At 42.7% G+C, this 23,750-nt stretch overlaps 1 protein-coding gene across 1 annotated transcript in view; it reads right to left on the minus strand.

The window, feature by feature from the left end:
- The window catches only part of LOC144597735 (ryanodine receptor 3-like), a 308,708-nt gene that overhangs the window by 80,083 nt on the left and 204,875 nt on the right, over positions 1–23,750 (minus strand). Inside the window, exons 69-74 of the mRNA XM_078407262.1 lie at positions 22,684–22,924; positions 22,226–22,313; positions 17,401–17,493; positions 3,827–3,997; positions 2,400–2,459; positions 1,003–1,134 (exon numbers count right to left, since the gene is read on the minus strand). Of these exons, the coding sequence (XP_078263388.1) occupies positions 1,003–1,134; positions 2,400–2,459; positions 3,827–3,997; positions 17,401–17,493; positions 22,226–22,313; positions 22,684–22,924 (785 nt within the window). The remainder of the gene's footprint in view (positions 1–1,002; positions 1,135–2,399; positions 2,460–3,826; positions 3,998–17,400; positions 17,494–22,225; positions 22,314–22,683; positions 22,925–23,750) is intronic.

A 23,750-nucleotide genomic window follows, 5' to 3' on the forward strand; every position in this document is an offset into this window, starting at 1 on the left:
TTTCATCCCCTATTTCAATGATATCATATCATATCATATCATATATATACAGCCGGAAACAGGCCTTTTCGGCCCACCAAGTCCGTGCCGCCCAGCGATCCCCGCACATTAACATTATCCTACACCCACTAGGGACAATTTTTACATTTACCCAGCCAATTAACCTACATACCTGTACGTCTTTGGAGTGTGGGAGGAAACCGAAGATCTCGGAGAAAACCCACGCAGGTCACGGGGAGAACGTACAAACTCCTTACAGTGCAGCACCCGTAGTCAGGATCGAACCTGAGTCTCCGGCACTGCATTCGCTGTAAAGCAGCAACTCTACCGCTGCGCTACCGTGCCGCCCTAGATTTCCTTTAGATTTTGTTCCAATGGGATGAATCAGAAAAAAATGCCCAAAATGTAAATTTTTCCCTGAATCTATTCATTACTTAGTAAATAACAAACTCGCTTATTTTTCCAGGAATGCATCAAAATTCTCGCAAATTTCTCCCAAACTAAGCCGTATTATATGCAGAGGACAAAGCTCACATGTGACTGATGCACAAATTACCAAATTGCCCAAGAGCATATAAAAGATCAATATCAAGCAGCAGCTGTTTGTGTGTGAAGAGCATGACAAGCTCATTCTTTGCTAGCTGGGAGCCTTCCAAATCTCTATAAAGTGTTGAAACATTTCTGAGATAGCAATAACGTTGCCTCTGCAATAAAATATAAGCATTTTGTCTTAATTTGCAAAATATCTGGACAACGAATAAGCTTTATCATTTATAACAAGATACTATCAACTTTAAAGATTTATGTATTGCCACCATTAAGGAATTCACTAAAATTGGGTTGTGCGGAACCATCTTCAGGTGGTTCCATTTTCACTTAGTGATTGTGATATTTTATGCAACTGCATTTATCTTTGTTCACAATATAATTGTTTATTTTCTTACAAGAGATTATGGAATTTAACACATTTATATAATGAATGTTGCTGTTTGCTCTGATTACCTGTTCCAAGTGAAAAACAGCAGCTGAAATCTTTTGCACACGTTCCACAATCTTCTGAGGATCCATTCTCTCTTCAGACTTGGCAATATCTTTATACAAGTTAAGCTGCCATCGAACTGCTGGGTCATCAGACTGCAGAGGGTAGAGTGATGGATTGGTAATATCAACAGAAGGTAGCCATAGATATATGGTAAAAGCAGATTTTCAATTAACATTGAAGAATAAATTGTTGTGTTATTTCATAGAATTTCAGATATAAATTGGGTTACAATGGAAGTTGCCTTTGCTGATCGAGTTTCAAAACACTGACCAGAACCCAGTTATTCAATCTGTAAATTAATCAAGATGCAGGCGACATCTTTGAAGCATTGACAAATTCTGTGTTAAATTTTGACTTTGAAAACATTTCCTAAAAGACAACGCATGGAATGTTTTCTTGAACCTTGAAATGGAGCAGATAAGAAGCTATAGTAGTTATGTAGGAAGTTTTAGGATTATGATCAAATGATGATATCAGGTAAGGAATGTGACTGAATGCTCTCATTTCCTGGATGAGCCAACCAGTGCTGTTGCGGTGTAATTGTCGTCCTGTGACTGCGCAAAGCTTACATTAGCTGCTGACTACAGGTGGTAATCTTGTTCTCCATCAGGCTTGTTCCATTTCTTCCTGCACTGTTGTGGTCCCATGCTCCAGGGAAAATTTCTTATTATCCCAGATCATACAGATTACAGTATTCACCGAGTCATAGAGCCGTACAGCATGGAAACAGGCTCATTCGCCCAATTTGCCAATGCTGACCAAGATGCCCCATCTATGCTAGTGCCACCTACCCATTGAGTCATAGATTCATACAGCATTCAATAAGACTTTGTTCCCTCCTCCTTCACAACTGTAACTCACTTAAGGTTGAAAATACAAATCTACTTCTTCAGAATAATTGTGCAATCCAATTAGCCTCAGACTGATCTCCTTTCTGTTCCTGGTGAGGATGGTTTGTATAACCATTGAAAAGAGCATGGGTCTCGCCTCGGGTCAAAAGTTGGTAAGTTTGTGGAAATTGCCTTTTTGCTGTGAACTGATGTGAGAACATTTTAACATGCCAAATAATTGGTTGACTATTCAAACAAGGCTCTTTTAATGAGGATGTGAATTATGATCAAGTGACATATTAGGATCCCACATGTTTAAAATGAAAAGCAAGTTAAGCAATAAACAAAATACATTAAAAAAGTCTTGACTCGAGATATTAAATGCTTGGAGATCACAAGACATTCAATATTTGAAATTCAAAACCTGACAATATTTTAGCTGAGACCTTCCAGTGGAACCAAGTACAAGACAAAGTTGAATGTAAGATTTGATCACATCTTGGGAGAAAGTTTAGTTTAAATCTCACCTTATCCTGTAAATGCAAGTTATTTGCGAGGAATTCTTTAACTTCTTCATCTGTGTCTTTCTGTTGATGGAACAAAACAGCTTTAATCAAGACATTTAGAGAATTAAATAGTGTGCTCATGTTTGTGAGCAGGCAGCCTGAGACATATTCATGATTTATTGTCATAATATGTCTACTTATTGGCAAAGCTCTACAAGCACATCTGGGGGTATCTAACAGCAAACGCCTCTTATCAAGTTTCGCTTAGCAATCATAGAGTCATACAGGACGGAAACAGGACCTTTGGCACAACTCATTCATGGGAACTAAAATGTCCTATCTAAGCTAGTCCCATTTCCCAATGTTATCCCTGAAAAGTTTTCCTATCAATGTACCCGAGTAAGTGTCTTTTAAATGCAGTTATCGTACCTACTACCTCTTCCGGCAGCTCCTTCCACATCCCCACCACCCTCTATACACACTATAAAATTATCCCTTAGCCTCCTGGGCTCTAAGGAATAAAGTCCTTGTCTACCACATCTATCCCTGTAGCTCATGCACTCGAGTACTGGCAACATACTTGAAAATCTTCTCTGTACTCTTTCCAGCTTAATGGCATCCTTCCTTTAGGAGGGTGACCAAAACTGAACACGATACCACAAATGTGCCCTCAACAACATCTTGTACAACGTAAGGTAAAATTTCGATTTCCATTTTCAATGCTGTTACTGATGGCCAGTGCACCAAAGTCCTTCTTTACCACCCTATCTACCTGTGATGGCGCTTCCAGGAAACTATATATCTGTACTTCTAGATCTCTCTGCTTTACAACACTCACCTGGGCCTTATCATTCATTGTGTTGGACCTGCACTGGTTGACTTCCCAAAATGCAATACCTTGCACTTATTAGCTTTAAACTCCACACCATTTCTCTGCTCACTTGCCCAGCTGATCAAAAACCTGCTGTAATTTTTGATAACTATCTTCACTGAATACAATACCACCTACTTTAGTGTCATCTGTAAACTTACTAATCATGCTTTGTACATTCTCATCCACATAATTAACATTAACCATAAACAGCAACCATCTCTGAGGCACACTAATCACAGCATTCCAGTCCAAAAAACAACTTTCCACCATCACCCTCTGCTTCCTTCCATGAAGCTAATTCTTTATCCAGTTTGCCAACTCCCCCTCGATTCCATGTGATCTAATCTTCAGCAAAGTATTCTTAGCAAAAGAGCTCCAAAGTCCGGAAATATTAAGGAGATCATGTGAAGCTAAGATTAAGGCATTTTGTTTTTAAATGCATTCATCAAATTCTGTTATGATCTAAATGAGGAATATTTAGATGCAACTTTAACATGCCATTAAGCTTGTTGAATCTGCTGCTCACGTTGAAAAAATTTAGAAAATAATCCACAAGAAAAAAATGGAAACTTACCAGATTGTATCTCTGCTTGGCCAATGAGATTAATTCTTGGTCTCCCGCAGTGCACATATTTAAACCAATAGGAAGTAACTTTTTAACAGCAGCCACAATCAGCGACGTCTGTACCGAGTAATAATCCCCTCTGCGCTTAATTGTTTTCCGTTCCTGGCTTTGTCCTTCTGTCTAATATAAAATAAATTGTTTATGATAATGCAATAGATTGCATGAGTAATTTTTCACCAAACATAATAGGTTATGCCGTTTAGTAGGTGCTGTGTGGTACTGGCAAGATGGTATCCCATGTTCCGAACTCCAACCACACACAAAGTTCAAGATAGACACAAAATGAGAGTCTGAGGAAGGGACTCAAACCAAAACATCACATAGAAACATAGAAACATAGAAAATAAGTGCAGGAGTAGGCCATTCGGCCCTTCGAGCCTGCACCGCCATTCAATATGATTATGGCTGATCATCCTGCTCAGTAACCTGTACCTGCCTTTTCTCCATACCCCCTGACCCCTTTAGCCACAAAGGCCTCATCTAACTCCCTCTTAAATATAGCCAATGAACTGGCCTCAGTAGCAGCAATCAGCAATCAGCAGCAGCAATCAGCAGCAGCAATCAGTGTGCGTGTGTGAGAGAGAGCAGAGACCGTAGTATTGTGTGGGGATAGTAAGGAGGAAGACCTGTGTGATCTCCCGGTCAAGTTTCGATCGCCTAGCTTGGGGTCGGAGAGGAATTTCCCTGATTTTGTTTCCCAAATTGTTTTTTTATCCGGTTTTTCGCCTCTCCCAGGAGATCACTCAGTTCTTTTGGGTGGGCGGTTGGAGCGGTTGGAGTAGCGTCCGGGCGGTAGTTTTTGGAAACCGAGCACGGGGCTTTGTTCTTACAGAGGCCCAGGAGTGGTTGGAGCAGACCACTCTGCAACGTTCCCAGTTAAGGGGGAGTATGAGTGCTAGGGCAGTTTATTGTTCTGGGTGTCGGATGTGGGGAATCTGGGAGACTGATAATCTTCCAGACATCCACATCTGCGCCAGGTGCGACGAGATGGGGCTCCTAAGGGACCGTATTAGGAACCTGGAGCGGCAGATTGATGACCTCCGTCTGGTCAGGGAGAGTGAGGAGGTTATAGAGAGGAGTTATAGAGAGGTGGTCACTCCAAGATCACGGGAGGTAGACAAGTGGGTCACGGTTAGGGGGGGCAAGGAGCAGAGGCAGGGACTAGAGAGTACCCTAGTGGATGTACCCCTTGGCAATAAATACTCCTGTTTAGGTACTGTTGGGGAGTACAGCCTACCTGGGGGCAGCGACGTCGCCCGGGCCTCTGGCACGGAGTCCGGCCCTGTTGCTCAGAAGGGTAGGGAAAGGAAGAAGAGAGCGATAGTGATAGGGGACTCTATAGTGAGGGGGTCAGATAGGCGATTCTGTGGACGCAGTCGGGAGACCCGGATGGTCTGTTGCCTCCCTGGTGCCAGGGTCAAGGATGTCAAGGAACGGCTGCAGGGCATCCTGAAGGGGGAGGGGAACCAGTCAGAGGTCATTGTACACATTGGAACCAACGATATTGGTAAAACGAGGAATGAGGTCCTGAAACAAGAATTTAGGGAGCTAGGTAGAGGATTGAAGTGCAGGACCTCTAAGGTTATAATCTCTGGATTACTCCCTGTGCCACGAGCTAGTGAGTATAGAAATAGGAGGATAGAGCAGCTTAATGCGTGGCTCAAGAGTTGGAGCAGGGGGGAGGGATTCATTTTTCTGGATAATTGGGCCTGTTTCTGGGAAAGGTGGGAACTGTATAGGCCGGACGGTCTTCACCTTAACCAGAGGGGGACCAATATCCTGGCGGGGAGGTTTGCTAGCACTGTTGGGGAGGGTTTAAACTAATTTGGCAGGGGGTTGGGATACAGCATGGAGCTAGTATAGGGGGTGAGGAGAAGGAAAATATAGAGGAAAAAACTGGTCAGATTGGGAGGCAGAACAAGAATGCCCCAGCACAATGGGGTAGGGCAAGTCTGAACGGCATTTATTTTAATGCAAGTATTGGAAGCAAGGGGGATGAATTGAAGGTGTTACTGAACACATGGGAGTACGACATTGTTGCCATTACGGAAACATGGTTGAAGGAAGGGTAGGACTGGCAGCTCAATATTCCAGGATATAGAATCTTCAGGAGAGACAGAGAGCAGGGAAAAAGGGGAGGGGGTGTTGCAGTATTAATCAAAGAATCTATTTCTGCTGTAAGAAGGGATGACATATTAGCGGGTTCCTCAAATGAGGCTATTTGGGTGGAATTGAGAAATAGAAAAGGGGCATGCACCTTACTGGGTGTATACTACAGACCCCCAAACAGTCAGAGGGAAATAGAAGAACATATTTGTAGGCAAATCTCGGGGGTGTGTGAAAACAGCAGGGTAGTAATAGTAGGGGATTTCAACTTCCCGAATATTGATTGGGATAGCCAAAGTGTCAAGGGCCCAGAGGGTGCAGAGTTCCTAAGGGTCATCCAGGAGGGCTTTTTGAGCCAATATGTTGAAAGTCCAACAAGGGAGGGGGTGGTATTGGACTTAATCTTGGGAAATGAGGCCGGACAGGTGGCTGAAGTGTCAGTAGCAGAGCACTTTGGTGACAGTGATCACAATTCAGTGATATTTAAGGTGGTAATGGAAAAGGATAAAGAGGGACCAGAGGGAAAATTTCTAAATTGGGGCAAGGCCGATTTTAATCTGATGGCAGAAGTTGGCCCTGGTGGACTGGGATCAGCTTCTCGTGGGGAGGACCGCATCAGAACAGTGGGAGTCATTCAAAGGAATAATTGAAAAAGTACAGAGGAAGCATGTTCCCCTAAAGTTTAAGGGTGGGACAAACAAGTCCAAAGAACCTTGGATGTCGAACGATATAGTAGGATTGATTCGAAAAAAAAGGGGGGCTTTTGGAAGGCATAAAGAACTTAAGGCACAGGCATCATTAGAGGAATACAGAATGTGTAGGGCGGTTCTTAAAAAAGAAATTAGGAGAGCAAAAAGGGGCCATGAGATAGCACTAGCGGGCAAAATAAAAGAAAATCCCAAAGTGTTCTATAAGTATATCAAGGGTAAGAGGATAACGAGGGAAAGAGTGGGGCCCATCAGGGACCATAGTGGAAAGCTGTGTGTGGAGCCAGAGGATGTAGGAGATGTTTTAAATGATTTTTTTGCATCTGTTTTTACGAGGGAGGAGGGCGATGCGGACTTAGAAATGGAGCAGGAGGGTTGTGATGTTCTTGAGCATATTGCTATTGACAGGGAGGCGGTGCTAGAGGCTCTGGCAGGCTTAAAAGTGGATAAGTCTCCGGGCCCTGACGAGATGTATCCCAGGATGCTGAGAGAGGCAAGGGAGGAGATTGCGGGGGCTCTGGCACAAATTTTCAGAGCCTCTCTTGCAACAGGGAATGTACCGGAGGACTGGAGGATAGCTAATGTGGTGCCATTATTTAAAAAGGGCAGTAGGGATAAACCTGGGAACTACAGACCGGTGAGTCTGACATCGGTGGTGGGGAAGCTGCTAGAAAAGATTCTGAGGGACAGAATCAGTCTTCACTTGGAGGATCGAGGGTTAATTAAGGATAGTCAACATAGCTTTGTTAATGGAAGGTCGTGTCTGACTAACTTGAATGAATTTTTTGAAGGGGTGACCAAGGAGGTAGATGGGGGTAGTGCAGTGGATGTGGTATACATGGATTTCAGTAAGGCTTTTGACAAGGTCCCACACAGGAGACTAGTCAAGAAGGTAAGAGCCCATGGGATCCAGGGCACCTTGGCAAAATGGATAAAAAACTGGCTTAATGACAGAAGGCAGAGGGTGATGGTAGAAGGTTGCTTCTGTGACTGGAGGCCGGTGTCCAGTGGGGTGCCGCAGGGCGATCCCTTACTGTGTCTGGGTCCCTTACTGTTTGTAATCTACATTAATGATCTGGATGTCAACGTACAGGGCATGATCAGCAAGTTTGCAGATGACACAAAGTTAGGGGGGGTGGTGAATAGCGAAGAAGGGATCTGCAAGCTGCAGGAAGATATAGATGAGATGGTCAGATGGGCGGAGCAGTGGCAGATGGAATTTAATCCTGAAAAGTGCGAGGTGATGCACTTTGGCAGGAATAACTTGGAGAGGGAGTACACCATGAATGGAAGGACCCTAGGGAAGACAGGGGTACAGAGGGACCTTGGAGTACAGGTACACAAGTCCTTGAAGGCAGCAGGACAGGTGGACAGGGTGGTCAAAAAGGCATATGGGTTACTGGCCTTCATTAGCCGGGGCATCGAATATAAAAGTAGGGGGGTAATGATGGAATTGTACAGAACACTGGTGAGGCCGCAGCTGGAGTATTGTGTACAGTTCTGGTCACCACATTATAGAAAGGATGTGATAGCTTTGGAGAGGGTGCAGAGGAGATTCACCAGGATGCTGCCAGGGATGAAGGGCCTCAGCTATGAGGAGAGACTGAGCAGACTGGGGTTGTTTTCCCTGGAGCAGAGAAGGCTGAGAGGGGACATGATCGAGGTGTACAAGATCATGAGGGGCATAGATAAGGTAGATGGCGGGGAACTTCTTCCACTGGTGGAAGGTTCAACAACGAGGGGACATAGATACAGGGTAAGGGGAGGGAGGTTTCGGGGGGGATGTGAGAAAGAACTTTTTCACCCAGAGGGTGGTTGGAGTCTGGAACTCACTGCCTGGGGTGGTGGTGGAGGCGGGAACACTCACAACGTTTAAGAGGCATTTGGATGGGCACTTAAAATGCTACAACATTCAGGGCTACGGTCCAAATGCGGGAAAATGGGATTAAAATTAGACTGTGTTTGGTAATGGGCGGCGTGGACACGATGGGCCGAAGGGCCTCTTTCTGTGCTGTAGGACTCTATGACTCTATGACCTTCTGTGGCAGATAATTCCACAGACTCACCACTCTCTGTGTGAAGAAATGTTTTCTCATCTCGGTCCTAAAAGACTTCCCCCTTATCCTTAAGCTGTGACCCCTGGTTCTGGACTTCCCCAACATCGGGAACAATCTTCCCGCATCTAGCCTCTCCAACCCTTAAGAATTTTATATGTTTCTATAAGATCCCCCCTCAGTCTTCTAAATTCCAGCGAGTATAAGCCTAGTCTATCCAGTCTTTCTTCATATGAAAGTCCTGCCATCCCAGGGATCAATCTGGTGAACCTTCTCTGTACTCCCTCTAAGGCTAGAATGTCTTTCCTCAGATTAGGAGACCAAAACTGTACACAATACTCCAGGTGCGGTCTCACCAAGGCCCTGTACAACTGCAGCAGAACCTCCCTGCTCCTATACTCAAATCCTCTTGCTATGAATGCTAACATACCATTCGCTTTCTTCACTGCCTGCTGCACCTGCACGCTTGCTTTCAATGACTGGTGCACCATGACACCCATTCCTTCTCTCCACAGAAGCTTGGTGTCCCGCTGAGTTACTCCAGCATTTTGAGTCTATCTTCAGTATAAACCAACATCTGCAGTGCCTTCCAACACACACTAAATTCAGAATGCTTAAAAATCACAAATCCCACAAATCTCTCCACCCACTCCAAAATTTTCCTTTTCTTTCCTGAATGTGATATAATGCTGGCACTTGCATCCATAAGTAAAAATAATCAGTTAGTTCCCCTGACCAGCCATTCTTTATAAGTTCAGGAATCTCTCCTTAAAACTTGAACTCTCCTGACCCGATATATATTTTTTGTACCCTTTTCTGCTTAATGTTCTCCTTCCTGTAATAGTCACTTGAACTGTTCGCCAAACTCCAAATTGGCTGTACCACCATCTTGAGCAGCTTGACATCTCAACTACTGTACTTGACACCCTTACCATTGGAAGGTAAGTGTGCCCACCACCTTCTTCACAACCCCGTCTAGAGCACCCCTCTATCTCTGTTTCACACACTACTCAACACCCTATAATTTACTGAGTAAGTCTTGTCCTGATTAGTCTTTACAAAGCAACACCTCACATCTAATGGAATTAAATGCCAACTGCCATTCCTTTACCCATTGGCCCAGTTCATCAAGATCCTATTGCCATCTTAGATAACCTTCTCTGTCCATTATAAAACAAATTTTAGAGTCACCTGCAAAATTGCAAACCATGTCACCTACACGCTACATCCAAATCATTAATATAAATAATGAACACTGGACCCAGCACCAATCCCTGTGCACATCATTTGTTATGGGCCTCCAGACTGAAAAACAACCCTATACCACCACCATCTGTTCCCACCTTCAAGCCAATTTTGTATCTAATTGGCTAGCTCGCCCTGGATCTCATGTGATCTGACTTATCATGCAGTTGCTTGTCAAAAGGGTTGCTAAAGTCCATGTGGCCAACATGACCTCATCAATCTTCATGGTCACTTCTTCAAGAACCTCAATCAAATTTGTGAGGTACAATTTCTCATACACAAAGCCATGCTAACTGTCTGTCCTTTCCTTCCAAATGCAATTAGATCCTGTATCTCAAAGTCCATCTAACAATTTTCCCATCATTGATGTAAGATTCACCCATCTGTTGTTCCCAGGCTTTTCCTCATAGCCTTTCTTAAATAGAGGTATAATATTAGCTACCCTCCAGTCTTCTGGTGCCTCATCGGTGGCTCTCAATGGTGCAAATATCTCAGCCAATGGGCATGCAATTTCATCCTTCATTTCCCACAATGTCTTAGGATACACTTCAAAGGTTTCAAAGGTTTTTTATTGTCACGTGTACCAATTAAGGTACACTGATATTCAAATTACCTGATCAGGTCAGGGATTATTCTACCTTTACGTGTGTTAAGATCTTCACAAGCTCTTCTGCAACATGGACTCTCTTCAAGACATCACTATTACCCTCCCCAAGTTTCCTAGCATCCACATATTTCTCCGTAGTAAATAGAGACAAGATATATTCATTTAATACCTTGCCCATCTCCTGTGGTTCGACACATAGATGAACTTGTTGATCTTCAAGGACTCTATTCTCTCCCTAGTTATTCTTTTGCCCTTAACATACTTCTAGATATTTCTAGATATTTTTTGTATTCTCCTTTAACTTATCTGCCAAATCTATCTTTTTCTCTTCCAATTTATCTCATGTATATTCTCACACCCAAAATACTGCTAAAGGGATTCATTTGATCCCAGCTGCTATACTCAATATATGCCTTCTTTTTCTTGACCAGAAAATCTCGTCTCGATATCTCTTATCAACCAGGGTTCTCTACTCCTGCCAACTTTACCCTTCAAACTAACCGAAACATGCTGGCTCAGAACTCTTGCCATCTCACATTTATAAAAGCTTGCCACTTACCCAACTTTTCTTTAGCTGCAAACATCCTCCCCCATTTAACTTTTGAAAGTTCCTATCTAATACCATCTAAATTTGCTTTGTCCAATTTAAGGCTACAACCTGTGAACAGGTCCTATCCTTCTCCCTTCCTATTTTAAAACGAATGTCTGGAACAATTTCAAATCATTATTAAATGGAAAGCTTTTATGCCAACACACCTGTGCAATTGTTAGAAAATGCTGAGAACCATAATATTCCCTTTGACATTGGGAGGAGAAAAACATCACCTCCCTTTACTGAGTGATAATTATATAATTTAATTGATAACTGTTGGCCATTCTATATATAGCCATTTTGGTCTTTAGGGCAGGATAATCTGATTGCACAAACTTTAATATAGAAAAGATGGAACTGATTGCAGCATTGAATAAGTGTGCAGGCTTTGAGATTAACACAGTAAAACTCTCAAAAATCACTGACGAAAAACAATGGAGAGTTTTGTGCAAATTATCAAATAAATGTCACACAATGGCCAGCTTCTACATTATTAAAAAACAAATTGACATTTTCACTTTAACATTTAATATTAGCTGTAACAAAAGGGAAGTCTTTAATATTAGACAATAGACAATAGACAATAGGTGCAGGAGTAGGCCATTCGGCCCTTCGAGCCAGCACCGCCATTCAATGTGATCATGGCTGATCATTCTCAATCAGTACCCCGTTCCCGCCTTCTCCCCATACCCCCTGACTCCGCTATCCTTAAGAACTCTATCTAGCTCTCTCTTGAATGCATTCAGAGAATTGGTTTCCACTGCCTTCTGAGGCAGAGAATTCCACAGATTCACAACTCTCTGACTGAAAAAGTTTTTCCTCATCTCTGTTCTAAATGGCCTACCCCTTATTCTTAAACTGTGGCCCCTTGTTCTGGACTCCCCCAACATTGGGAACATGTTTCCTGCCTTTAACGTGTCCAACCCCTTAATAATCTTATACGTTTTGATAAGATTCCCTCTCATCCTTCTAAATTCCAATGTATACAAGCCTAGTCGCTCCAGTCTTTCAACATATGACAGTCCCGCCATTCCGGGAATTAACCTAGTAAACCTACGCTGCACACCCTCAATAGCAAGAATATCCTTCCTCAAATTTGGAGACCAAAACTGCACACAGTACTCCAGGTGCGGTCTCACCAGGTGCGGTACAACTGCAGAAGGACCTCTTTGCTCCTATACTCAACTCCTCTTGTTATGAAGGCCAACATTCCATTGGCTTTCTTCACTGCCTGCTGTACCAGCATGCTTCCTTTCAGTGACTGATGCACTAGGACACCCAGATCTCATTGTACGTCCCCTTTTCCTAACTTGACACCATTCAGATAATACTCTGCCTTCCTATTCTTACCACCAAAGTGGATAACCTCACACTTATCCACATTAAACTGCATCTGCCATGCATCCGCCCACTCACACAACCTGTCCAAGTCATCCTGCAACCTCATAGCATCTTCCTCACAGTTCACACTACCACCCAGCTTTGTATCATCTGCAAATTTGCTAATGGTACTTTTAATCCCTTCATCCAAGCCATTAATGTATATTGTAAATAGCTGCGGTCCCAGCACCGAGCCTTGCGGTACTCCACTAGTTACTGCCTGCCATTCTGAAAGGGACCCATTTATCCCCACTCTTTGCTTTCTGTCTGTCAACCAATTTTCTATCCATGTCAGTACCCTACCTCCAATACCATGTGCTTTAATTTTGCCCACTAATCTCCTATGTGGAACCTTGTCGAAGGCTTTCTGAAAGACGAGGTACACCACATCCACCGGCTCTCCCTTGTCAATTTTCCTAGTTACATCCTCAAAGAATTCCAGAAGATTAGTCAAGCATGATTTCCCCTTCGTAAATCCATGCTAACTCAGAATGATCCTGTTACTACTATCCAAATGCTCCACAATTTCGTCTTTTATAATTGACTCCAGCATCTTCCCCACCACTGATGTAAGACTAACTGGACTATAATTTCCCGTTTTATCTCTCCCTCCTTTCTTAAAAAGTGGGATACCCTCTAATCCACAGGAACTGACCCTGAATCTATAGAACATTGGAAAATGATCACCAATGTGTCCACAATTTCTAGCGCCACCTCCTTAAGTACCCTGGGATGCAGACCATCAGGCCCTGGGGATTTATCAGCCTTCAGTCCCATCAGTCTACCCAACACTATTTCCTGCCTAATGTGGATTTCCTTCAGTTCCACCGTCACCCTAGGATCTCTTGACAGTAGAACATCTGGGAGATTGCTTGTATCTTCCTTAGCGAAGACAGATCCAAAGTACCAGTTCAACTCGTCTGCCATTTCCTTGTTCCCCATAATAAATTCCCCAGCTTCTGTCTTCAAGGGACCCATATTTGCCTTGACTATTTTTTTCCTCTTTACATACCTAAAAAAGCTTTTATTATCCTCCTTTATGTTATTGGCTAGTTTACCCTCTTACCTCATCTTTTCTCCCCGTATTGCCTTCTTAGTCATCTTCTGTTGCTCTTTAAAAGAGTCCCAATCCTCTGGCTTCCCACTCTTCTTTGCTTTGTTGTACTTCTCTTTTATTTTTATGCTGTCCTTGACTTCCCTTGTCAGTCACGGGTGCCTCTTACTCCCCTTAGAATTCTTCCTCCTCTTTGGGATAAATTGATCCTGCAACTTCTGCATTATTCCCAGGAATACCTGCCATTGCTGTTCCACCATCTTCCCTGCTAGGGCCTCCTTCCAGTCAATTCTAGCCAGCTCCTGCCTCATGCCTCTGTAATCCCCTTTGCTATACTGTAATACTGACACTTCCGATTTTCCCTTCTCCCTCTCAATTTGTAGAGTAAAACTTATCATATTGTGATCACTGCCTCCTAATGGCTCTTTTACCTCGAGTCCCCTGATCAGATCAGGTTCATTACACAACACTAAATCCAGAATTGCCTTCTCCCTAGAAGGCTCCAGTACAAGCTGTTCCAAGAATCCATCTCGGAGCACTCCACAAACTCTCTTTCCTGGGATCCATTACGAACCTGATTTTCCCAGTCTACCTGCATGTTGAAATCTCCCATAACCACCGTAGCATTACATTTGCGACATGCCAATTTTAGCTCCTGATTCAACTTGCACCCTATGTCGAGGCTACTGTTTGGGAGCCTGTAGATAACTCCCATTGGTCTTTTTACCCTTACAATTCCTCATTTCTATCCATACTGATTCTACATCTCCTGATTCTATGTCATCCCTTGCAAGGGAGTGAATATCATTCCTCACCAACAGAGCGACCCCACCCCCTCTGCCCACCTGTCTGTCTTTTCTTTATGTTGTGTATCCCTGAATATTCAGTTCCCAGCCCTGGTCCTCTTGTAGCCATGTCTCAGTGATTCCCACAACATCATACTTGCCAATGTCTAACTGAGCCTCAAGCTCATCCACTTTATTTTTTATACTTCGCGCATTTAAATACAACACTTTAATTTCGGTATTCACCTCCCCTCTCACACCGGTCACAATTGACCCTGACACTCTCTTATCCCTTCTAGAACTTCCCTTCCCATGTATTGTTGTCCCAAAATACACACTCCCCAAAGTAATGTGAATATCGTCCAAGAAAATACATTGTTACAGAGACAGAGAAGTTATGCAGCAGTACAATAATAATAATAATAATGCATTACATTTATATAGCGCTTTTCAAACACTCAAAGACGCTTTACAGGGATTACTAGAACATAGAGAAGAAAATAAATAGATAAATAAGTAAATGAACAGAAAAAGGAGACAGAAGGTGAGGTGACGGTCAGTGGTTGAAGGCAGTGCTGAACAGGTGAGACTTCAGTGATGTTTTGAATGTGGTGAGTGAGGAGGAGTCTCTGACGGTTTGGGGTAGTGAGTTCCAGAGGGTGGGAGCAGCGATGGAGAAAGCCCTGACCCCCCGGGATCTGAGTTTGGTCCGGATGGGGGGGGACAGAAGGTTGGCAGCAGCAGAGCGGAGCGTGCAGGTGGGAGTGTGCCTGTGGAGGAGGTCAGTCAGGTAGGATGGGGCCAGGTTATGGAGGGCTTTGTAGGTCATGAGGAGGATTTTGTACTGGATTCTCTGAGGGGATGGGGAGCCAGTGGAGCTTGTAAAGGACGGGGGTGATATGGTCACGGATCGGGGAGTGGGTGAGTAGACGGGCAGCGGAGTTTTTAATGTATTGAAGTAACCCCAAGATGATAATGCAAATGGAATGTATTGGTAAGCTGTGCTTATGACAGGTTAGATACAATATTAACTCCCAGTTTTGTTTAGACTACTTTAAAAACCGCACATTTTTGTTTATTACAAGGCTTTGTGCAGCTTTCAGCTTATAACACTCTTAAATAGAAACAAACCAAATGCTTATCAATACAATTATGTTGTTATACCTAAGAGGCTGCTTGAACATTTAATTTTGCCCTACAAACTACTTAGTTAAAAAATGCTTCAGGACTGCAGCATGTTGTAATATAAATCATAGAATGATATGACAACGGAGGCAGTCATTTAGATCATTTCATTAGTGCTGCTGTTTGGAAGAGCTGTTCAACTTATCCCAAGCTCCCTTTCTAGCCTTCCATTTTTTCACCTCAGGTATTTATCGAATTTCTCTTTGAATATTGCTATTTAATGTTTCCACCTGAATCTTAGACAATGTATTTTGCATAAAATTCTGATTTTTAAAAAAATCACTCTTGTTTTTGACTCATTTGCAAATGACCTTAAATCTGTTTTTTTCTGATTGCTAATCATTTTTATTACTGAGAGGTCTCTTCTGGAGTCTATATATATGATATATATGATATGATATGATATGGTTTATAATGCATTTTCACATAGTTATTACCAAACTAATATTTCATATTTCTCTGGGTTAAAATCCATGCTAATTAACTGCTCATTTCACCAGTTTTTAAGAGAATGATAAATAGGAACAGAGGCTGATCATCTGTCCCCTTGAGCCAATCCACCATTTGATAAGATTATGGCTCATCTTCAACATCAGTTACAGACTTGATTTCCATGTTGTTTGATTTCCCTTGGATTCCATACATTTACGTCATTCTGACCTGCATTATCTTCCACTTTGTACACTAGTTTTATGTGAGGTGGGTTGGGAAGGGTTGAGATAGCAACAGAGGCTGGGAGATGATAGAATATGGAATGACGCAGCACAAGAACAGGCCCTTTGATGCACATGTCTGTGCCAAACTTAATGCCATAACTAATACTTATCTGCTTGCAAATAATCCATATCTCCCTATTCCATGTATATCCAGATGCCTTTCCAAAAGTTTCTTAAATGCTACTATCATATTTGTCTCAACCACCACCCCCGGTAGTGGGTCCAGGACACGTACTGCCCTTTGTGCAAAAACCTTGCCCCACACATTTCTCTTTTAAACTTTGCCCCTCTCTCCTTAAATCTATCCTCTCTTGTATATGATATTTCCAGCCTTGGAAAAAAGTATTGACTGTCTACCTATCTATGCCTCTCATAATTTTATATACTTCTATCAGGTCTCCCCGCATCCTCTGGCATTCTAGAGAAAATGATCTGTTCAACCTCTCCTTGAAGTTAAACCCCCCTAATCCAGGCATTATTCTAGTAAACCTTCTCTGCATCCTTTCCAAAGCCTCCACAGCCGTCATGTAATGGGGCGACCAGAACTGCATGCCATACTGCAAATGCTGCCTAATCAATGTCCTATAAAGGTGCATCATGGTTTCCTGACTCTTATATTCAATGCCTAACCTTTGAAGACAAGCATACGATATGACTTCTTTACCACTTTATTTATTTATTTGATCACTTTCATGGAGTTATGGACTTGGACCCCAATATCACTTTGAACGTCAATGCTGTTATGGGTCATGCTATTAATTGCACATTTTCCCCTTACATTTGACCATTTCCCACTTGCTTAGATTAAATAATTCCTGAATGGCCGGGTAGGCGGCACGAACTGGGGTGGTGCGGACGGCCAGCACTACTAGCCGGGGGGGGGGGGGGGGGGGGGTGGTGCAGTGCAAGCCAAGGGGGGCATGGGCATCTGTCGGTAGGTCAGTCCACTATAACCAAAATCTGTTATAATGAGGTCTGTTAAGATGAGGGCTTACTGCATTGTGATTTTGAAATAACTCAGTTCAAATAAGTGTAACATATTAAATCCCAGTATACATCTAGCAAGTGAAGGATCCTGCAATTGACATTTACCTTCGACATCTTGCTTTTATTATCTGCAGTCAGGAAAGCCATGTTGTTGATTTCATTCTGAATCACAAAATTCTGCTCCTCTCGTTTGAAATTCTGTGGAACAACGAGCGGCAAGCACAAAGGTTAGTGGAGTTTTGCCCGAAGACCTTCAATAACTCTTAACAGTAACAATTCTAAGTTGCCAGGTGCTAATGTATCAGAATTGCGAGTCTGTCCAATAGGCCCATTCACATATTTTCCACACTTTTTTTTCCTATAAAAGCTGTTCGTAACAACCAAAGCCTACGACCAGTTCTTATGTGCAGGGAATGCTTAGATTATGCTTGTCTGGTGATCTTTCATACTATTTGCCACTTCATCAAAAAATAATGAGAAAAACATTTGTCTTTTTTTTGATAAAAAAGTTTAAAATTAAGTCAACAGACATACTGACCACCTGGATTATACTGAATGCCATGTGCATTCTATGGGCACATCTAATCTGTTAAGTGGACTCAGGGGCAGGATGTATTTTGCATCTGGTCAACTTTACATCGGCAATGACTGGCATATGAAGCATATCCCCACTCATTTGAATGAGGTCTCTGAGCAGAATGAAAAAGAGAAATGGCTTTATTTTAAATGTTTAAATAATTTAAAAGATAAATAATTGTTTAATAATTTTTTTTAGCCATTGAAGGTATTAAGTAAACACATTTCAAATGTACTTAAAAAACTTTTAATTATTAAAGTTATTTAAATCCATTTCAACTATATTTACATGTCTCTGATTACCAGAGGTTTTTAGAAAAAGTTGAAAAGCCGGCCAAAACTGGGAAGTTGCAAGTAAATATATTCCAAGAAGAGGAAATCTTCTATTTTGATTGTCTGCTTCTGGAAATTTTAATAATCCATCTTTATGATCTTTAACTCAGTATAATGTTCATTTATCTGTGATGTTAGGACAGGATAGGTCATCTCAATTCAGTGACTAATTACAGTAATTGTAATTCATTTATTAGCCAAGTATGTAAAAACATACAAGGAATTTGATTTGCCATACATTCTGCCATACAGTCATACTTACAGTAAGCGTAAGGATATCTGTTTAATCTTGGATTTAATTCTCAAGGTTCAAATGATTACAAAAGTGTGCAAAATAGAGTGGAGTTCAAACCATTGTGCTGGGCAGGCAAGGTGTTCAAAGGTAATGAATTGAGAGCTTTGCATAGAAACTGGGAGCACCAAATTGCTGCTACAAAGTGCAGGTCTGTAAAACTGTAGTTTTTTGTAATGTTTAGAAATATAAAAGCGATGCTCCTATGTGAAGCATCCAGGAAAATGCCAACTTCTTGAATGGACATATAGTGAGGTTGTCACACAGAAGGTCCAGGAGGAGAGAAGGTGGGTGACTACGAGGAAGGGAAATAGACATGGATTGCAGGTGACCCCAGTGTCTGTACCTCTTCAAAACAGATACAGCCTTTTGGTTGCTGTCGAGAAGGATGATAAAAGTGATACAGTGGCAGGCAGGGCTGTGAAACCAACCCTGGGAAGGGCGACGTCAGGCAGAGCCAAAGTGGTGGGTGACTCTATAGTAAGGAGTGCAGACAGGAGATTCTGTGGCAGCAGTCGAGACACTAGGATGGTGTGCTACCTTCCTGGTGCCAAGGTCAAGGAAATCTCAGAGTGGCTGCGTGACATCTTCAAAGGGGAGAGGGAGCAACCGGAAGTCGTTATGCACGTTGGCCCAAATGATATAGATAAGAAAAAGAAGGAGGGTCAGCAGTATGTTTCGGGAGTTAGGCACTAAAGCTGAATCCGGAATTGCTTCCAGTGCCACATACTAGTGAGGGTAAGAACAGGAAGGTAGGGGAGATGAATGTGTGGTTAATGAGTTGGTGCAGGGGGCAGGGATTCACATTTCTCAACCAATGGGATCTCCTCTGGGGCAGGCGTGACCTGTACAAGAGAGATGGGGTGCACCTTAACTAGAGGGGTACCAATATTCTGGCAAGCAGGTTAGTTAATGCTACATGGGTGGATTTAAACTATATCAGCAGGGGGATGGGATCTTATCCATGATCAAGACAAGTGAGAGGTTAGAAGATAGTATGGAGGGTGATGAGAGAAAGTATAGACAGAATAGGCAGGAGAATGGAAGGAATGCTGGTTTGAATTGGACTTATTTGAATGAAAAGGGCCTGACAGGTAAGGCAGATGACCTTAGGGCATGGATAAATATGTGCGACTGGGACGTTGCAGCCTTTATGGAAACCTGGTTAAGAGAAGGGCAGGACTGGCAGCTCAGTATTCAGGGTACAGGTGTTTCAGGAGAGATGGAGATTAGGGTAAAAGAGGGGGTGGGGGTTGCGTTATTGGTTAAGGAGGAAGTCTCACGGCAGTGGTCAGAGTTGATATTGAGGACGGCTCGCCTAGTGAGGCTCTCTGGGTGGAGCTGAGGAGCAAGAAAGGGATGGTCACCTTGGTGGGGGTGTACTACAGGCCCCCAAATGGGTCACGGGAATTAGAACAAATATGCCAGGAGATTGCATTCTGCTGCAGGTTAAATAAGGATGTTGCATTAGGGGATTTTAACTTTCACAATATTGACTGGGAATATCAGAATGTAAGATGTTTAGATGGGGTGTGCAATTTGTCAAAAGTGTTCAGGAGACTTTTCTCCAGCAATATGTAGAGGGCCTCATATGGGAGAGGGAAACACTTACTCTAGTGGGGGAATTGGGAGGGACATATGGATGAAGTGTTCATGGATGAGCCTTTTAGGACCAGTGACCACTGTTCGATTAGGTTTAAGATAGTTATGGATAGGGATAGAGAGGGCCCACGAGTTAAAATCCGAAATTGGGGTAAGCCCAACTTTGAGGGTATGAGAGAGGGATTCATTCAAGTTGATTGGAGAGGTTGTTTGAAGGAAAGGTAACGTCAGGAGAGTGGGATGTTTTTAAAAGTGTGCTGACAAGAGCTCAGGCCATGCACGTCCCTGTTAGGGTGAAGGGCAAGGCAGGCAAACGTAAGGAAGCTTGGATGACAAGGCAAAGTGAGGCATTGGTCAATCGTAAAAAGGAGGCATGGGGTGGAAGGAGGCAAGGAAGAAGGAGGCAGTTGGGAGGGGGAGAGGGGGAGAGGGGGAGAGGGGGAGAGGGAGAGAGAGAGAGAGAGATATATTACGGTCAAAGAGGCACTGAAGGTCCTGACGCGAATGAAAGTAGACAAATCCCCCGGGACAGATCATATATGTCCGAGGATATTGAAGGAAGCTAGAGAGGAAATTGCAGAAGATCTGGCTAAAATTTATGAATCGTCATTAAATACAGGCAAGATGCTGGAAGACTGGAGGCTGCCAAATGTTGTACCTCTATTCAAGAAGGGCTGCAGGGGAAAAGCTGGCAACTATAGGCCAGTGAGCTTAACATCTGTAGTTGGAAAGTTACTAGAGAGTATTCGGAGGATACAATATACATGTATTTAGATAGACAAGGGCTGATTAGGGAGAGTCAGCATGGTGTTGTACACGGGAGGTTGTGTCTCATGAATCTGATTGAGTTTTTTGAGGATGTGACCAAAAAGCTTGATGAGGGCAGAGCTGTAGATGTTGTATATATGGACTTTGGACAAATCATTGGACAAGGTTCCTCATGGTCAGCTGATCACATGGGATCCAAGGAGAGATAACTGAATGGATAGAAAATTGGCTTCATGGAAGGAAGCGGAGGGTGATGGTGGAAGATTGCTTCTCAGACTGAAGGCCTATGACGTGGTGTGCCTCAGGGTTCAGTGCTGGGTTCATTACTCTTTGCCATCTACATCAATGACTTGGATGAGAATGTACATGGCAAGATTATCAAATTTGCAGATGATACAAAAGTGGGTGGTAATGCAGATAGTGAAAATGGATGTCAAGAATAGCAGCAAGATCTTGATCGGTTGGCCAGGTGGGATGAGGAATTTAAAGGTTAATGGAGTTTAATACAGAGAAATGTGAGGTGTTGCATTTTGGTATAACATGGACCGGACCTACACAGTGATTGGTAGGGCTCTGGGGTGTATGGTAGAGCAGCAGGATCTAGAAGTGCAGGTACATAGTTCCTTGAAGGTTGCGTCACGGTAGAGTGGTCCTGATCCAAAACGGCGAAAGTGGTCAAAAAAGTTTTTGGCACAGTGGCTTTCATCAGTCAGACTATTTATAGAAGTTGGGAGGTCCTGTTGGAGTTATACAAGACATTGGTGAAACTGCATTTACAGTATTGTTCAGTTCTGGGCACCATGTTACAGGAAAGATGTTGTCAAGTTGGAAAGGGTACAGAGAAGATTTACAAGGATGTTGCCAGGACTTGAGGGTCTTAGCTACAGGGAAAGGTTGAGCAGGCTGGGACTCTATTCCTTGGAGCGCAGGAGGATGAGGGTGATCTTATAGAGCTGTATAAAATAATGAGAGGAACAGTCGGGTAGATACACAGGGTCTCTTGCTCATAGTAGGGGAATCGAGAAACAGAGGACAGAGGTTTAGGTTGAAGGGGGAAAGATTTAATAGGAATCTGAGGGGTCACTTTTTCACACAACAGGTGGTGGGCATATGGAACAAGCTGCCATAGGGGGTAGTTGAGGCAGGGACTATTGCAACGTTTAAGAAATAATTAGAAAGGTACATGGATAGGAGAGGTTTGGAGGGATATGGGCCAAATGCAGGCAGGTGGAACTAGTGTAGATGGAACATGTTAGACGGTGTGGGCAAGTTGGGCTGAAGGGCCTGTTTCAGCACTGTATGACTCTCTTAGCATTATTACAATTATCTTTTAGACTTGTTTGCGAATCAATTCCTTACGTGCGATTTACACCACAAGATAAAAAGTTCGGCCACCATACGGAACAGTTCATCAGCATCTGCATTTGGCTCCTTTAGCCATCTTGCCCTGGAAAAATAAAACACAATTTATAGAATCGCGGAGAAACAATATACAGCTTTATTGTGTAAGATACACAGTGAACAAAAGTATTGGAGTAGCTCAGCAAATCAGGCAGCATCTACAGAGGAAGTTGGATAGGCGATGTTTTGGATCGGGACCCTTCTTCAGACTGATTGTAGTTGGGGGGAGAAACGTGGAAGAAGTGGAGGTGGCATCATCAGCATACCCATTTATCAAAGTGGGGTGAGGAGCATCAGGAGAGAAATGTGTTTCATGTGTATAAAGTGTATGAAGAGCTTAATTGCTCAGAATCATCTTTAACAAGATAAACATTTATAAAAAATTTGGTACATAATAAATATGTTGGTAATTTTACCTGTTATAATCCACAAAGCGGATCAATATTGGATAGAAGGAATAGAGATCTCGGCAAAGAACAGCAAATTCATCGAGGATTAGTAGCTCAGTTTCCTGGAAATCCACCTTACATTCTGCTTTCATTTGTTCTTCCTCCTGTACAACTTTTATTGCTTTCTTTTTCAGTTTTTCCAATGTTGGAATGAATTGGTTTCTCAGCAAATCAGGCTTAGCTTTGCTGATGATTGGCTGAGCATACACTGGAGAATTCAAAGAGAAATAGAACTGGCATTTTAACATGGAGCACAGGTTCCAATCATTTTGTGCAAATGTCTTTCCAATTAACTGTATGCATCATGCAATATCATATATCTCACATACTCCAGCAAAATCATCCAACATATAATGTAGTGGCAGCCGGCAAACAAAGTGTGCAATGCTGGTTCAGGCATAATGCACTTTTGTTTGTTACAAGTAGTCATCTTCCAATATGAGGCTGAACTACTCAAGTCATATTTCAGCTGCGGTGCTGCAAATAAGAATTTTGGAGAAGTTGTTATATTTTTTTAATTGGCCTGATAATCTGCTCATTTTTCTCCAACTGCCAGGGATTGCTGTGCACCAGAGGACTTATTGAACCAGGCAGTAAAGGGGAAGCTAATGCCAGAGAGATAACTATATTTTGGTTACAGTTTCATTCAAGCCCTGTTGCTTCATCGCAGATCCCATAATCCAGACCACCACTTCCTCTGCCAGACCATTCAGGAATGATGTCATGAAGGTGCTCTCCTCACAAGAGGAATTGAAAATCTGGAATTATCATCCTCATATAACTTCAGTTCGGGTAACTGAAAAATTACCAATCTGTTTTTATAAGGCCATGAAGATTTGCTGTTAAAAATGGCATCTAAGTTTTGAACAGAAGGCTGCAAAGATGGAGTCAAGGTACAAATTAGCCATCATACAATGAAATAGTGAAACTGGTCCAATGGATTAAATAGTGATTGTTTTTCAATCCACCTAATTAATTGATTGTGAAAATGTCCTTGGCATTCAAAAAGTCATCACAGCAAAGCACACACTTTG

The sequence above is a fragment of the Rhinoraja longicauda genome, chromosome 10 (genome assembly GCF_053455715.1).
Source record: "Rhinoraja longicauda isolate Sanriku21f chromosome 10, sRhiLon1.1, whole genome shotgun sequence".
Taxonomy (NCBI): domain Eukaryota; kingdom Metazoa; phylum Chordata; class Chondrichthyes; order Rajiformes; family Arhynchobatidae; genus Rhinoraja; species Rhinoraja longicauda.